Source organism: Aquila chrysaetos, chromosome 11, assembly GCF_900496995.4.
Source record: "Aquila chrysaetos chrysaetos chromosome 11, bAquChr1.4, whole genome shotgun sequence".
Classification (NCBI taxonomy): Eukaryota; Metazoa; Chordata; class Aves; order Accipitriformes; family Accipitridae; genus Aquila; species Aquila chrysaetos.
The window spans coordinates 40,794,886-40,811,111 of NC_044014.1; the positions used below are offsets into that span (position 1 = coordinate 40,794,886).

The 16,226-nt window shown below is 37.3% G+C and overlaps 2 protein-coding genes across 7 annotated transcripts in view; one reads left to right on the plus strand and one right to left on the minus strand.

Moving 5' to 3' along the window:
- CTNNA3 (catenin alpha 3) overlaps positions 1 to 16,226 on the plus strand; it is a 549,510-nt gene that overhangs the window by 198,421 nt on the left and 334,863 nt on the right. The gene's annotated exons all lie outside the window — the stretch shown is intronic.
- LRRTM3 (leucine rich repeat transmembrane neuronal 3) overlaps positions 1 to 16,226 on the minus strand; it is an 89,787-nt gene that overhangs the window by 46,402 nt on the left and 27,159 nt on the right. Inside the window, exon 2 of one of the 4 annotated variants that reach the window (XM_030030150.1) lies at positions 10,449 to 10,499. The exons of 2 other annotated variants lie outside the window; for them this stretch is intronic. In XM_030030150.1, coding sequence (XP_029886010.1) covers positions 10,494 to 10,499 — 6 coding nt within the window. In that variant the 3' untranslated portion in view covers positions 10,449 to 10,493. Of the gene's footprint in view, positions 1 to 10,448; positions 10,500 to 13,389; positions 14,045 to 16,226 lie in introns of those variants that run through there. One more of the 4 variants, XM_030030148.1, reaches the window with a different exon arrangement.

Sequence of the window (16,226 nt, forward strand, 5' to 3'; positions counted from 1 at the left end):
AATACAACCAACATCTCTTCCATCATTGGGAACTTCTCCCTAGCTGCTTTATGTACCAGTTACAGGTAGTCTTCAGTAAAAATTCCCCTCCTACAAACATTTCAATATGTTTCTGACAATATATGCTAGAGTCAATACAGTCCCACTGACTAAAGAACTATAATACTTTAAAGTGACTCATGCACAGTAATTTAGAGGGTGGCTGCCTACAATTTCCAGGTGCCATCAATCTCCCTGGTAAGATAATTTCCTGCCTTCATATATACGGAGGAGGAAAGGATACACCATGAATTTCTGATGATGGGGATGATACTTAGCCTTCATATAGTGTTTTTTGCCTCCAAGGCAGTTTGCAAGTATGACTCAACGTTCATCATATCCTTCAAAGTTGTTAAGTATTAATATTCCCATTTTATAGAGGGGAAAATTGAAGGAAAGAAGTTAGATAACTTTCCCAAGACTTTGGAAGGAGTCATGGGAGTAATTTTTCAATCCTGTGCCTAGACTATGTATCCCTTCTTTTCCCCAGATGCTTCTGTATTTATCCCACTGTTTCCTAGTGTAAAGAACTGTACCAGTATTGGACACGATGCAGTGTCAGAGAGTGTGCTGACAATTAGAATAAGTAAATAATTGCTGTTGGATATTTTTCAGAAATTCGTGAGCTAAGAATTTGAAAACTTCTGAAAAATGTTCCCAAACGGTGTTTAACGTAAGCACGAGAGATTTAAATCAAGTGGTGTAACTTGCTGGGAGACATGAAAAAGTCTTCAAAAGCCTTCCAGCCACAAGAATGAAGCAATGTAACCGCTTGGTTGAAATCCTACTCAATTCAATGTTGTTGGTTTTTTTCCCATTCATTTTAGTGAACTGAAATGGAAATCTTGGAGGTAGCACTTGCAGAATTTTTTTTAAATATATATATTTATTTTATTTTTGTCTGTGTCTGCCATTGCTTTTAACTTTTCTATAGCCTGAAACAAAAATACAAGTGAAGGCTGCAGATACAGAAGGTTTCTTTTGAAGCAATGGGGAGTCTGCCAGGGAGACAAAAGTGGAAAACATTGATATTTGTTTACAAAACCCTGGTGTCTGTTGGAAACATGTTTTATTAATATAAGACAATTCATAAAAGGTCAAAAAATAAGATAAAGCTTATTTACTCCATTCTCTTAAGCAGAATGTTGGCACAGTTGAATAGAAGTGCTACATCTAATTAAAGGACACTTTTTTTTTAATATGTGCTCATCTAAAAGCTTTATTTTACACTGTGTGTTCTATGTGATGATCATTATGGTACAGAAATGTATGTAATATTGAAAGGACTGTTCAGGAATTTACAAAAAGTAAAAAAATCATGATTTTGAATAGATAGGTAACAGCAATTAAATGTTCTTTGGAAAAAGCTACATTTTCCTACTTGATTTGACTCCTGTCTGGAACTTCTGTACATTTGAGTCCATTCACTTGCCAAGCCAAATGCACATGCAGTTGAAGGGTATGATTTCTTGTACACCTGATGGAAAGATTACACTTAAAGTGAAAAAAATTGGTAAACAATGTATTTTGTTTGTATGAATTCAGTGGTGGTGAAAGCCAGAATTGGTACATAGTCAGCTGTCAGCTCCTTTACTAAGCCAACTTTACAAATGGGTTTTGAGTCCCAAGTTTCAGACTTTATTTCACAGACTTGGATGCCTAAAATGAAGAGAGGTTAATCTATGCTGAATTAACTCAACTAGCCTTGGTAAGGTGAATATTCTTTAAAATGAGTTTGTAGACTGGCATTCCTTTGTAATGCCCTCAGTATAGTGGCAGTTAATACAAAAACTTCTGTATGTGATTCAGGAGATGATAGGAGGCCAAGGCATTTAAGTTGTGTTCATTGTGCTAGCACAGATGGAGAGAAGGGCTGTAAAGCAAATACACAATCTTGGCTGTCCGCAAAGGAGAGAAAAAGGAAAAAAACATAGGCATGAAAGAGAACAGAAAACACGTTTAAAAGGCATTTTATTTCAAACGCAAAATGATGAGAATGGTTTCTTAATGATTTCTTGATTCTGAATATTTTTAGAACTGAATTTGTGATTTCTGACTGAGGTTTCATGTTTAGAAAAATAAGCGTATAGCTAAACTAATTGTGTGCTCGTGGTGATAGCCATATTTGTGCATCCATTTCTAGAATTTAAAAGTAATAACCTTGCTTAACACTTTCTTTTTTCACTTTAATGCTAGTGTGGTGAGCATAGACTCAAAATACCTGAATGTTTTTGGTTGTTTCCCCCCCCGCCTCTGTTCTTTTGGTCATCAGGAGCTTTTGAGTCCTGTCTTCGTGCAAATTTTTTGTTGTTGTTTTTTTTTTTTTTTAGTGTGTTTGTTTGTTTTGTTTTTTAAGAATGTATCTAGGACCTTCTAATTCATTCTCACATCATGGTGAAAGGTTGGCTATTTTGGAATTAAATGTCAATTTTTGTTTTCTGGTAAAACAAGATAATGATCATTTGGGTTTGAAAAGTAGCTTTTTGTACTGATGTAAAAGCTAATGTTTAATTTTTAGTCAGCTTATTTTCCAAAATTTTTTCATTCATTAATACCTTTGATGCAAAAAAAAGATTCAGAAGGATAATTTTTTAAAAATTTGAAAATATTGAAACATATTTTAAGATATTTCAGTCTTTTAGCCTACATTTAGTCAGTTTCTGAAATTTTCAGGGATTTAAAAAAATTGTGAAAATATTTTCACAGCTCAATTTTTTTAGCAATTTAGTTTCATTTAATTTCTAAGTGCTTTAATGGCAAGCGTTGTAAAAATTCAAAGATTTTAAGCTTCACCTTCATTTGACTTTCCTGTAGAACTGACATTTCTAATGACCCAAATTGTTGTGCTGCCTTCTATCTTTCCAAAATAAAAATTACCTGTGTCTTAAAAAAGATAGAGGTCAAACTGGACCAGAACAGGCTAGCTGGTTAAAAACTGACAGGAAAGGAGACAAATGGACACATAATGATATGGAACCACATCTCCTCGCCTAGGCATATCTACAGCAAAACTTTCTCTGTCTTAATTCTGTTTATTCCTCCACTTCATGGAAAGATACTGTAGTTATTTTTGATAGACTATACTTTAGATGGACCATCAGTTCTCAGATCTGTATACACCAAAAAGTTTAAAACTCAAAAAATCTGTAAGATTGGTTTAGCTTGAGAGGTAAATGAGTGCACATTCACTTTTCATTTTACAGTCCCAAATCTGCCTGTGAGCTCTGTTGAATAAAAACAGTATGTAATTTTTTGCTTTAGAAAAGAATTGTCATTTAGCATTAACAGTGCATTTCACTAACAAATGATTTGCAAGGTGAGTATATTTATTGACATTCTCTGTGTTTTTTAAATGTGATTGGTACAGTGCAGCAAACTGAGGCATACCACGCCAAAATGAGGTGCAGAATGCTTTAACTCTCTCTCTTACCCGGCTGAGAGTGCTCACTTTTTCAGTACCAGTGATATACTTTCCTACCTTTCTTTAGAGTGATGGGCATCCTTTCAAGACAATTAACAGCCATTCCTTTTGCAAACTTAGCAACTACTACTGAAGTATGTGTGGAAAACAGCATTACCAGATGTTCGGTGGTGATAGATGTTCAGTGTTGATGGAAGCTTTTACTGCCTTGGAGAGAAAAGTTACTTCTTTTCAATTCTATTGCATCTAACGAGCTGAATAGTCCACTGCATCTTTCCTTCAGTGGGAATATTCTTACAGTCTCTCTCGTATTTTCTGTTCCCAGTGTTCACAGTATTTGTAAGAACTTTATATTTTTAAAAGCTTTGCCCTCTACTAAATTAGGCCAAAATAGGCTAGTCGACTAAAAACTAACAAGAAAGGAGACAAATTGGCACTTGCCCATATACAAGCATGGAAAACTATTATGATTTCCTAAGGAAATCAGGCTTAAGAGATGGGCTAAAAGTAGCAGAAACTTTCACATCCCAAACACAGCTCTGCCCCTCTAAACGTTCTCCCCTTCTCCCCTCCCTGTTGAAAGCGTTACAGGAGATGTAAGTGAAGACAGGCTTCATATAGCTGTTTACTAAAGCTCTTGGGGAAAGTCTAGCAAAATATGCTTTCATAAATAAAGCAGAGCTAATTAAGAACCACTTGAAAAGCTAGCACAGGGGAAAGATGGGAGAAAATTACCATGTAATGTGTATGTGGTTAGCAGAAGCGTAATTCTAGCTGAGATGAGGCAGATACCTTACTGGGAGCTGGATTCATCCATTCCTTCTCATGTTGTGTAGTATCTTATTAAACAAATGATGCTACTAAATTTGATTGAACTACTTGGCAATAATAATGGCAGCAGAATAAGACCTTCCCTAAGTAACTTGCAGCCAAAAATGCAATAAATGTCTGATGAAGTTACAGAGAAGGGAACTGTGTAATTGTAAGAAAAGACAATTTTAATGCATGTGTCTATTTTTCAAGTCAAAAGCAATGAGTCATGTAAGAAATACCAAGGGGATAGTGGTTACCTGGAACATAGCAGGGTAGTTCAGCACATTTCCTAAATTGGGTTTTATGTGGCATAGTTAGAAAAGGAAAGCAAACCTGGTCTTTGAGAGTACAGTGTCTCGAAAGTTAGTAACTAGATGTGTAGTCTGTGCCAATGGACATTTAGGCAAAGGTGGCAACTACTAATGCTGTTACTATCTGCTGTGTGATTGCCTCTGAGAAGGCAATTTGGTTTGAATCCATTTCTTAGCGCTCAGATAAGAGCTGCATGACTCTTACAAAGGTATTTGAGAACTGTGTCTGAATGTGGCGCGTTAAGGGATGCTATTAAGTCTCTGGATAAATATGCCTGTCACAAGAATGAGGTAGTTTTGATATATTTTTAAATTGCATTAGGGGAAAAAAAGAACACCTTTGGGGGATTTAAAGAAGCTATCTTTTGGGCTTTCAGTGGTTGAAGGTACTAGGACATGTCAAACATAGAGGAGCGGTTCTTGGGAGATTGTGTCTTTTAATGTCCTCTGGCCTCGTGGTTAGTTTCTGCATGTATTTCATGCACATGGAACACACCCAACTTATATTGCCTGTTTTTATTAGCACTAAATTTTGGTGTGTAAAATCTGTACCATCATTTTTTAGTCCAAATCTGCTCACAAATTGGCTAATATTGTCTCAGTGCTGCAAGACAGGTTATGTAATGACCCATATCTATCTATCTCACCTGTTGGGAAAAGATCACAAGACCGCGCATTTGGAAACAAATGTGAAGAGAAAAGCTGCAGATACTTGGTCTCTTGCAGAAAATCTTTGTACTTGCTATGTTGTTTAAACACCTAATTTGTTAGTCCCCTTTGGCACAGTGGCACATACTTGTTTCATCCGGTTGTGCTACCAAAATCAGTCATGATGAAGATGGCTTCACCTTCAAATGGGGATAAGTCTTCTCAGCTTACAACCTAGCAGGCTTCTAAGTAGAGAGGGGTCACAAAGTTTGTAGACATATTTCTTGGGAGGACTGCATGCTGTCCAGTATTGAGACTTTCTGAAGTTTGGGATGCTGATCAGGTCTAGGATTTTGATCAAAGAGCATCTCTGACTTGTGTTTAGGTTTTCTGCTGCTGCTTTTTTCTGAAATGTTTTATTCAGGCATAGCATTAGACAAGCCTAGCTGCTGTATTGACTTTTGTTCTTGGTAGGAAGCCTGCACAGACACAATACGGTTCCGCAGGAGGTATACCTTTGGGTGACAGTTTCTGCTGTAGCATTTGGCAGAGTCTCAGTAGCAGCTGAGCTGGGATCAGCCAAGCCTACCCTTTTCTTCTGGTTTAGGTACAGGAGAGAGACCTACAGGACTGATGAAAGCCAGTTTTCTACTGAAATGCTTTTTCTCCTGTATTACATAAAGCGGAGTTTGGTTATAGCAAGACCTGTGGTTGTGAAGTGAGAATTCTAGGTAAGCAACAAAAAGAGGAACTATTCAAACATTGAAGACAAGACAGTTATAGTAGTTCTAGCTGCAGGATGTGGTATAAGGAAGTGGAGAGCTGAAGTTTTGTCTTGATATAGAAAAAAAATAAAATTATTAGCCCTATTTGCCTAATTGTCCAGGCAAACAACAGCTATTAGGCATTGCAGAATTTACATACATGGATGACAACAAAAACTATTCTTCTCAGAACATTTTTAAGACCTTTGGGCTGTGGAAGAGCACCATGTAATACTTCTGGAATGACCCAAGAACTGTCAAGCTCCCATGTAGGAGGTGAGCTGTCTTCTCTGTACACTGCTGAGCCATCCATTTAACTTAGACAAATACTGTCTATTCGCATTTCAGTTAATCAAATATACTTGTTAAAATTCCTTGTTTTGAAAATCCATCTGTATTTTCTTTCACAGTTTTGGTATTTCTAATCATATTTTATATTAATATTCTGCAGTTTTTCAGCTCCAAAGTGCTGGCAAGTTGAATGATTTCACCAAGACCCCTAGGTGGCATTTCAAACCAGCTGTTAAGAGTATAAAGCACGAGTGAGGAAAACTAAACTGATATAATCTGTTGCCTTTATAAAATCTGCCTGCTGAATTAATTTCACTGACTGGCAGCAGGTGAAAGGAAAGTATGAACATCAGAAAGGTTTGATTAAATGACAAGCCTTAACTCTATTTTTCAGTGTAATGGTCAGGTTTAAGATCTGCCCATTATGTGTGGAGCTCGTGCTGTATACTGGGGAGATGGGAGGCATTTGCTTTAGGGATTTGGAGGGGACATGGAAAAAAAGGTAGGATTATTACAAGTTTTAGTCCCTTCATGCAAAGTTGCACCTCAGAAGTCCCTGAAGCGTTAAGCAGTTTTTTTATGTCTGGCTTTTTTTTTTTTTTTTTCTTTTTCCCTGAGGACTGTTTGTAATGTATAGGCTATCAAATGACTCCACAACTAAGTGCCATACACATCACTTGTTCTGAATATTATCCTTTTGTATCTGCCAGAAGCTAAATACCTTCCAGCCATATGTATTTACACACGATAAAAGGTCATACTTATCTCTGAACAACTTTGCATGCTTAAAACACTTGCTACTGTGTTGACTCATACTGCTGCCAAATTCCACACCGTATTAGCAGCGTCCTAACTGAGCTGCCTTAAGATATGCTACTGAATATTGCCATTTCTATAGAGAAGGATGTGCCTTGAAAAATTGAATTTATACCCAGTTTTAGGGAGATGCAAGGAAGTAAGAATCTACATTATCCCCTCATCATGTTTCTTTATCATGCAGTTAGTGCATAGACTTGATTTATCCTGAAAGGTGGAATGAGCTTGGCCTGTTATAATTAGCTGTAGGTAGATTTTAAATGAGCTTGATGACATCATATCTGGCTACTTCTGCTTTTCCTATATATCTGAGGCATCTTTATTACTCATTGTGCTGAATATGTGATTTGTAGTTTACTGGCGTGGTTTCTATATTTAGTGGTTTCGAGTCTCTCTTTACTGGAATACACACTAATTTTACTTTTTGATCCAGGGGAGAGAAGCCTCTAGGACATCTTGTCATTATTTGATCCTGGAACCTCATCGTTCACCTCTTGCGCTAGCCTATTGAAAATCACCCATCTTCCTCTGTATCGTTTATACATCTAACTGTTTATGTTTTGCCATGTGAAAATCCATGATTTTTTAAAGCCTGGTTTTCCACTTATATGTCAAATTTGTAATCCATTACATTGCTTTAACCTAAGGCCACTTCATATTTTTGATAGCCTAATATAGGAAGTATTAAAGTTGCATAGAACCTCAGATAAATTGTGGTTTTTATTTGTGGCTTTTAAGAAGCTTATGTATTCTTTGCCAACATCTGGCAACTCAGAAGCATGGGTGAAACCCAATGAAAGTTGCTCTTAGCTATGAATTGTGTTTGCTTCAGTGCCTAACTGTGCTTTTACACAGTGGTCTTTCTGCAGATCAGGCTTTCTTCCTTGGGTAGGATAGAGGCAGCAAATACTATTGCTGTGAGAGAAGGATGAAGAGAAAACTGCAAATGGAGTTTGAAGAAGTGCTTTCTGTTACCCAGCCTAAATCTTCATTGCAAATTAAAGGATTTTTTCTTGGTTTTTTTTCTTTCCGTTTGTTATTGATAATGTTGATTATTACTCCTTTTGCCAGAAATTTTTATCAAGTGGGGGATTGTTCTCTTGTTTCCCTCAATCTTTTCCAAATTGAACCAATTCAGCACATCATAGGTAATTTTAACAATACTTCTTCTAATTTTCTTTTCTGTTTTCTAGATTATTTTACCTTTTTCTTTATGTTCCTTAAAATGCAGTATCAGCAACTGGATGCAGTGTATCAGCTCAGGTCAGTTGGAGTGAAATAATTCTGCTAGACTTCCTATGCTTTGTATAAAATATGCTGGAGCCAACATTAATTGCTTATCCTATTTGAAGGTAACTCTGGTGTCTGTTCTTTCCTCCCTCCAATCCCATTTTTTATATAATCATTCTTCTTGGGTACTGCCTCATCCAGATTTCCCATCAGTGCTATTTTCAGCTTTTCTTGAAAATCTTCTTTCTCCTAAATTTAAGTGTGCTAGGCAAATTAGAACTGTGGGGCAGAATTTTAAAAAAGATGCTCCCATTCATCCATGGTTGTCCTGAAATGTAATTAAGTAACAAATCTTACAATGTCATATGCATAAAAATTTTAGTGACCCATATCCACAGTACTTACGCACCATGGATTAGGTAGTTTTGGTGTCACTAACCCTTATTCTGACCTGCATTTCAGATGTTTTAAAATTCTTCTGGGTGAATTATTAGTGGGAATCATAGAATTTCAGAAATATTTGTTATGGGAATCAGCTTTTCAGATAGTTATTTTCTTTGGCTTATCAAAATTAGTATCTCTTCTTTTCCTCATAGCCCTTTCCTGGCCCATTAGAAATCACAAAGAAAGAGGACTAACCGTCTCTGACGCTGAAACAAAGCTAAGGCACCATCCAATTCCCATGATAAAACACTAGCAAGTCTTTCATTAACTTTCATGGAAGTTATTTCAGAATGAGACCAGTTTTCTCCATTAAATAGCAGTAGGATTATTTCTCTAGACTTGCAGCTTGAACTATATTTGGGTCTGATCCTCTATTTGTTTTTATCCAAGATTCCTGCTGAAGTCAGTTACGTTTATTGTTAGTGTATTATGCGCTTGGGGATTTTTTCTATTTGCCAGTTTTTTCTGTTTGCCAGTTAATTGGTGCGTTATCAATAAATACCTCTTAACGGTATGCTGTTTTGTACTACTTAAAATTCATAATATCTTTAAATTAAAAAGTCATACTTCTTTTTGTATGAACAGAAGGCTTGCTTGGATCATAAATTCAGAACACTTTTCAAACATGTTTATGCGGTTCATTTTGCTTGTCTTTCTCTTGTGGCAGTATAAGAATTATGTGTGTGTGAACTTTGGGCAGCAGAATGAGTGTGTCCCTGACTTCCAATACAAATAGATACCACTCCTTTTCTTTCATCTTTACATGGGAAAGATTACACTGTGAGCTCATTCACTTACTAATTGAGCAAATATGACAACATAGAATTTTAAAGCGTGATAAATGAAGCTGTGACCATGTCTGCTCCTTTGTTTGTTTATTCAGCCACTGACAGCAGCATAATCAATTATAGCCTCCCCGGGGGTGCATTTAGTCTGCTAAGAGCTCCATGGGGGAATATATTGTTTCGCAAGCAGTCTAGGCTTTCTCATCCAGCCTTTTTAGAAGCTCTGGGTTTCTGTGAAGCTGAAGCTTTGTAAGGATCCTACCTAGGCTGCTTTTTGACAGAGGTCAATGGAATTAACTGTTTTGATTATTTTTGTAAATTAGGTCTCTACACCTGTTTATATGCAAAGCTGTTCCTCAGAAAGTTATTTCCCCACTTTCCTCTTCGTTTTCCATTGAAGAAAAAAATGGCATTGTCCTCAGGGAGAAGGAACAAATGAATTTTTCACTCATCCTATTTTAATTATCTCTTTCAACTCAGTGATATTTAAAAAATTATATTTTCTATAAACATACTACTAGGATATTCCATACTGCATGTTAACCTGGGTAATGAAATGTTGCAGTAAATACCTGTTAACTGTGGTTGCATTACATAAAAAAAACCGAGAAAGAAATGATCTTGTCATTTGTCATCAGGCACGAAAGAGGCACTCTGTGACAAATTGAGTTTCACATTGAAAAGGCAGACAGTTTTTATTTTAATTAGTGGTTATGTAATCATGTTAAATGAAGATCAGTCAGCTCTTCAGTGCTAGCTGGTTTTGAACAGAACTTGTTTTTTGTAAATCACTTCTGTCTATACTGTCTGGCAGATATTTAAGACTTCACAAGGTGTGCAGAGCACTAGAAAATTCTACAGTAGTTTACAAAACTTTTCCACTTACTTCTTCCAACCATGTTTCAAGGATTCAGTGGTACCAGCCATCATTTCAGACCTATGGAGGTCAATATTTAGAGCATTAGTTTTCTCTGAGTCGCTAACTTGACCTTTATTTTAATATGAAACGAAAAGGGGAAGAATAAGTCTTGGTGGTTAAGAAATGTGGGAAAATATTACTTTCTCTTCTGTTTGTATAAGAGTGATCTGATTCCACTTTTCAGTAAAGCAGCTATATTAAGGACTGTATTTTGTCAACTCTCAAAAAACATTTCATTAAATGTTCTTTCATAACTTTCTCGTTTGTTCTCCATGAAGCCCAAGAAGCTGATTTTGATGACATTAAGACATGTGCTATAATTACTTTTATTATACACCATCCTACTCCAAATTCCACTGGAATTCATAAAGTGAAAAATCTTCTTTCATAAAGGTTTTGTTTATGAAGTATTCTATGCCTACAGCATAAAGTACTTTTTCTCTTGCTATCTAATACATTGTGAGAGTACCGAGGAGCCTAAACTAGGTTTGAGGGAACCTGCATAGTATGACATATTTATGGCAACAATGACCCAAGAAAAAGCTGAAATATTTTCACTTTCAGTGTTCTTAGGAAATACCAGTAAGATAATATTTTTCATAGACTTATGGCTTAAGAAATGAATAGATAAACTGTGCAAAATTGGTCCTAAGTGAGTTCCTAAACTTTTCTCTGCACGAATGAGCTCTCGGTATTCATCTGCACATCCATAGCATTTTTAGCGTATGTATGGATTGGCAGTGAACATACTAAATTTCATGATTAAGTTCAACCAAGGGTTTTCTAAGAACTGTTAATGCAACAGTGAAGGCAGATACAAGGGTTTTAAGGATAGGTCGATCAAAGACAGTATTTGTCAGTTGCTATATGCTCACTTCTGACTTACATGGGTCTTGCTTTGTCTGTTTCAGTAGTCCTGTTCCTCTCAGATTTCATTAATAATTCTGAGGCACAGCAGTGGAAGAATTTTACAGTTAGACTCATATGCTAAGTGGTAGTTTCCATGAAGAACATTTCATGCTAATTTTTTGCAGTAGTGACTGTTTCTGGATTTGTCTTTGACTTGTAATTACTTCTGCAGTCTCAGTTCCAAGAGCCCTTGATATAATCTCTCTGCTTCCTTTTCATCCTACTCCTCTCTTCTTCTTCCAGATGAACTATGATGCATTTCCTAAAAGGTCCTACAGCTGACTTGTATGTGTCTGAAGCCAGGTTGTTTCAGCAGGACCCCTAAATTATTGACTTGGTACCTTTGTGCATTTTCAGTTTAGAATGAGAGAGACCAGGGGAAGAGGGGGAAATAGAACCTAACAAAAACCCCTAGAGGAAAAGTTTGTCAGGTATGGAGCTACAGATGAGCCAGAAGGAGCGACTTTAAAGCAGCTAAGCAAGGACAAGAGCCTAGAGCATTGCCAAAAGGCAATTCTTGCATCTATTTAGTGTCATTGAGAAACATCAGAGAGGAGCTTCAAAGATGGTTTGTCTGAGCAGGTTCTGAAAAGAAACAAATTGCTTATTTACAGAAAAATATAAATGGCAATTCTGCCTATAAAGAAATTCTTATTTCTTTTTTGACTGATTACTACTTGATTTGTAGAACTGGAGCTGCTGCCATTTGATCCCTCTTTTTGTTTATGACACAAATTAATTTCTATCCATTTGTATCTGTGAAGCATGTGGTCTTCTAGCCAAAAACCACAAAGACATCCACTTTTAAATCTCAGAAGTATGAAGTCTGTTCCGAACATTTATATAAAATAATTAGATGAAGAACCAAAAATAGAAAAGTGACAGATTTCTAGAACTTGAACAGCTTTTGTGCAAATGGGCTATTTATGGAAAACTCATAGCCAAATGTTCTTCCCCGACGCCTCGCTAAACTGTGTCATGTTACTGGAAGTCTAAAATCTGTCTCCACTACACATTGCATACGTTGTAACTGCTTGTTTGCAGTCTTGTAGGCACACGGAGGCTTTCTCTCTGGTAGCCTGCTGCTGCGAATAAAAAACTTTAGTGATTTGAGCAGGATGGAAATGTGTGTAAAGTAGCCATGGATGGGACTTCTTAAGAACCACAGGGAGTTGGTATAAAGGTAGGAGAGTTGCCCAGGACCATGGGTGTTTTCTGTCTTTCTAGGTGGAGCTGGGGCCTTCTCCAGGTGTGGTTTCATGCCTTTTTTAAGTGTGCCCTTGAGGTACTTGGTTTGAGCCGAAGGAGGGAACTGATCCAGCCTAGAAGTAACTTGATAAGAATTTAAAAACAGCAGAAAAAATAGTTTTCAGTTGAATCAGTGCCCTGTGTGAAACCCCAAATTCTGCACAGTGTGCCTAGTACCAGGTCTAGTGCCAGCCCAAGGGAGGGTGTTTCCCATAATTAGGTCAGTTTAAAGTAACTGTGAAGCTGCAGCCTGGGGTTGAAAAGATCAGCAGGTTCTCCTCCTTGATAAGGGTTTCTCTCTCATTATCTAGTCTACTAATTTTCCTGAAGGCCTTGCAGACAGTACGCAGACTTTTGATTGTCTTGTGTCAGCAGCAGAGTCTAGCTTGTGCAGTGAAAACACTCTGGAAGGCTCAGTCCTCTTTCCCTGTCCTTGCCTGCCTGCAGCACCCTGGAACTTCCCTCTGATGCTCCAAGCCTCCTGGTACTGCTCATTAGCACCTTTCTTCTCACTTCTTGACTCCTATCAGCTACCCTATTGCTCCTTAGGATTTATTCCTGCATCTCACTGCTACTGTAGTTTGCAGCTGGAAGTATTACTGTTGTCAGGGAGCTTGGAGAGTAGCTTTGCAGCTGCAGTTGCTTTTGGAAGCTGAGGTAGTTAAGAACAAACAAGCAAACCAAACCAAAATCACAGAGAAATGTGTTTATTTTTTTGTCATGTTGAAATTAAAACATTTCATCAGCTGGATGAATCAAATCAAACAAATGATTTAAAAGAGAGTGGATAACTGGGTAGTTCAGACACTGATTTGGGTCAGTGGTGATAAACTTTAAATCCCAGCTCTGCCTAATTTGAAATAACAGATTTAATAGAAAAAACAACCACCGAAGCCACTCACCAGTCTGTCTCTCTCTAGTTATCTATCTCAGGCAGAGCTCAAGACTTTAAGAGTTGATTTTCCAAGAAATGCTTAGAACAGTGTCCCAGGCACAGGGAAAATACCTAAACGGTCTGTCCTCATCTTTCCCTAGAACAAAAGTGGCATCAAAGCCTCACCAGTGTTTTGTCCAATCTAAATACAAATTCCTTCTGAAGAAGGGAATCATTAGCAGTACTCACTGGTAAGTGATAGACCTCACAGTAGTTACCTAAGGGAAGCATTTTAAAGCACCAAGTCATTGCAAATCTTTTGGGAGTTTCTACTGCTTCACCACAGTAGCCTGCTGGCTAATGAGTGTTGGTTCTCTTGCATGAAATACTGTTCCTTATCCTGTCTGTGCTCTCCGGGCAGGACGAAGAGTCGTGGATTTGCGGGAGCTTTGCTTATCTTAAAGATATTGTTTTTTCTATTATATTCCCCGTCTTCTGTGTTTTCAGACCTAGATAGTGATGTCCTTAGCTCCTGTGGAGACAAGTTACTCATATGAGTTTATGGAAACACCATTGGTTAACATTAGCCAATGTAAGTAAGGGGATCACAATCTGGCCCTTAAGCTTTGGTTTTTCTTCTTTATAACAACTTATAACACATTTAAAGGAGACATTAGCCCTGGCTAATTCTAGACCTGGGCAAATTCTTCACAACAAATCATTTGCTCTAGACTTTTTCTGCTGATCCTACAATGTTGGGGTGTGGATCCTAATGCCATACTAACAAAATTTTCCTTTATATTATTTTTTTTCAGTATTGTTGATCAATAGTGTAATTGTTCTTTCTTGATGTTTAATTCTGAATATAAAAAAAATGAGGGATGGTGTTTTATTAGTGTTAGATGGATGAGTCATGTGGGAGAACTTGAGTTTCCTGACTGCCCAAGTAGGTAGCCATTTTTGGCTTGCTTACAGATATAAAACATTTTCAAAGAATAAATTTGTGACTCAGGCCAGGAAAGCATAATCATTCATAAAGGTATAGGAAGTAGGCAGAAGAAGGGTTGTTAGATTGGTAATAAGGAACCAATTTTAAGAGATTGTTCTGGAAAATCTGCATGATTTGGGCAGTCCTAGTTATTACAATGAAATGCAGATTGCATCTATGTGCAGAGCTTCCATACAGCAAATTTGTTCCAAGGATCACTGCAAGCAGGATGAATTCCTATTGCACCATTGACAGGGCACACACACTTTGAGCTAATCTTTAAATTATGCACCTCCTTGAAATTACGTTAGTGTAATAATGCAATATAAAGCTCATGAGAACATTTTTCTGAGCAGAATTCTCCCTCAGATTTTCTTAGTTAATAGTTTGGCTTGCTCAGAGACCCTGAACATGGGGTCCCTTTGTGTAGTTGACTGATAGGAGCTGTCATTCTGCCTTTCTCTTTAAAGGGAACACTGCATAATTTCTTTTTATATTTTTAAACTCCAAATAATTTTTAAAGCATGAAAAATAGATGAATTAGAGTCATCCCTTTAATTTGAATGACTCTTGTTTTGACATAAGAATTGCTTAAACGTACTACCCTTGCTTCTCTGAACACTGATGTTGAGTCACTAAAGGCTGTATGTTATTTGAAAGACCGTATGCTTCTGATTAACATGAAGTGTAATGCATTAGAGCTTTTCTGAAGTTGGAGTTTGGAGCTACTTCTGTTGTATTTCATTGGAGCTGACTGGAGAATCTAGTCAAACCAAGGAAATTTTTTTCCCCATGCACCAGCTGATCTGGCAACTATAGCTGCATTAGAGTGCTTAGTAAGTGAAAGCACGAGTGGGTTATGGGCTATGCATTAATGCAGATATATTAAAAGTCTTCTGAAGATGTTGGCAGAATTCTCATATTGCTAAGTGAAATACAAATTAAGGTTTAATTGCTAAATCCAAATCTCTTCTGTATTATAAAGCTTTTCCTTTTCTCTTACTGTTGTAAGAGAAGTACTAGTGTAGCATATTAAATAAACGTTTCTTCTGGAAGTCATAATGGTACTATATAAGTAGAGCTGCTCAAAAAATATCTTGTAGAATTTAATAGAAAAATATTTAAAAGCTTTGCAGCAGAAGGTTTAATTGTGAGCTGCCTAACATGCCTGGGCAGGAAATGAATGCCCTTCAGTTCCTTCAATGTCCTCAACAGCCTCACAACAGGGAGGGATTATTCCTCCCAGCACTGTCTTTGAGGCTGAAGAGTGGGCAGGCATGACTAGAAAGAGGGCTGAAGGTCTCCATCTCATCGACTGCCGAGACAGTGGGCAGCACAGTTAAGCCTGCTTTGCCAGGGAAAATGGTCTACGCTGAATACTAGCAGGAAGAGATGCAGACTGCCGCAGAAAGTGCACGTGCTGAGAGAGAGGACTCGGGTTGCTGGTACCCACAGACGTGGAATTTCTCCAAATCTGAGCACACTGTACGTCTTTTAGATATGTAGGATGTAGCTTTAAAACTAGCCTAAATCAGTTTGTTTCGTTTCCCCGAACGCTCTGTTCAAGGAAATAATGATTAAAGTGAAGATGGTGGCTGTGTAGGGTTGGTTTTGGAAAGAATGAGTACATCACTTGCTTTCTTCACTCTTGTTTTTTTAGAACAGATTTAAAGATCTGTTTGTAATTTTTTTTTCCTTTGAAGTGTATGTGTGACACACTATGCAC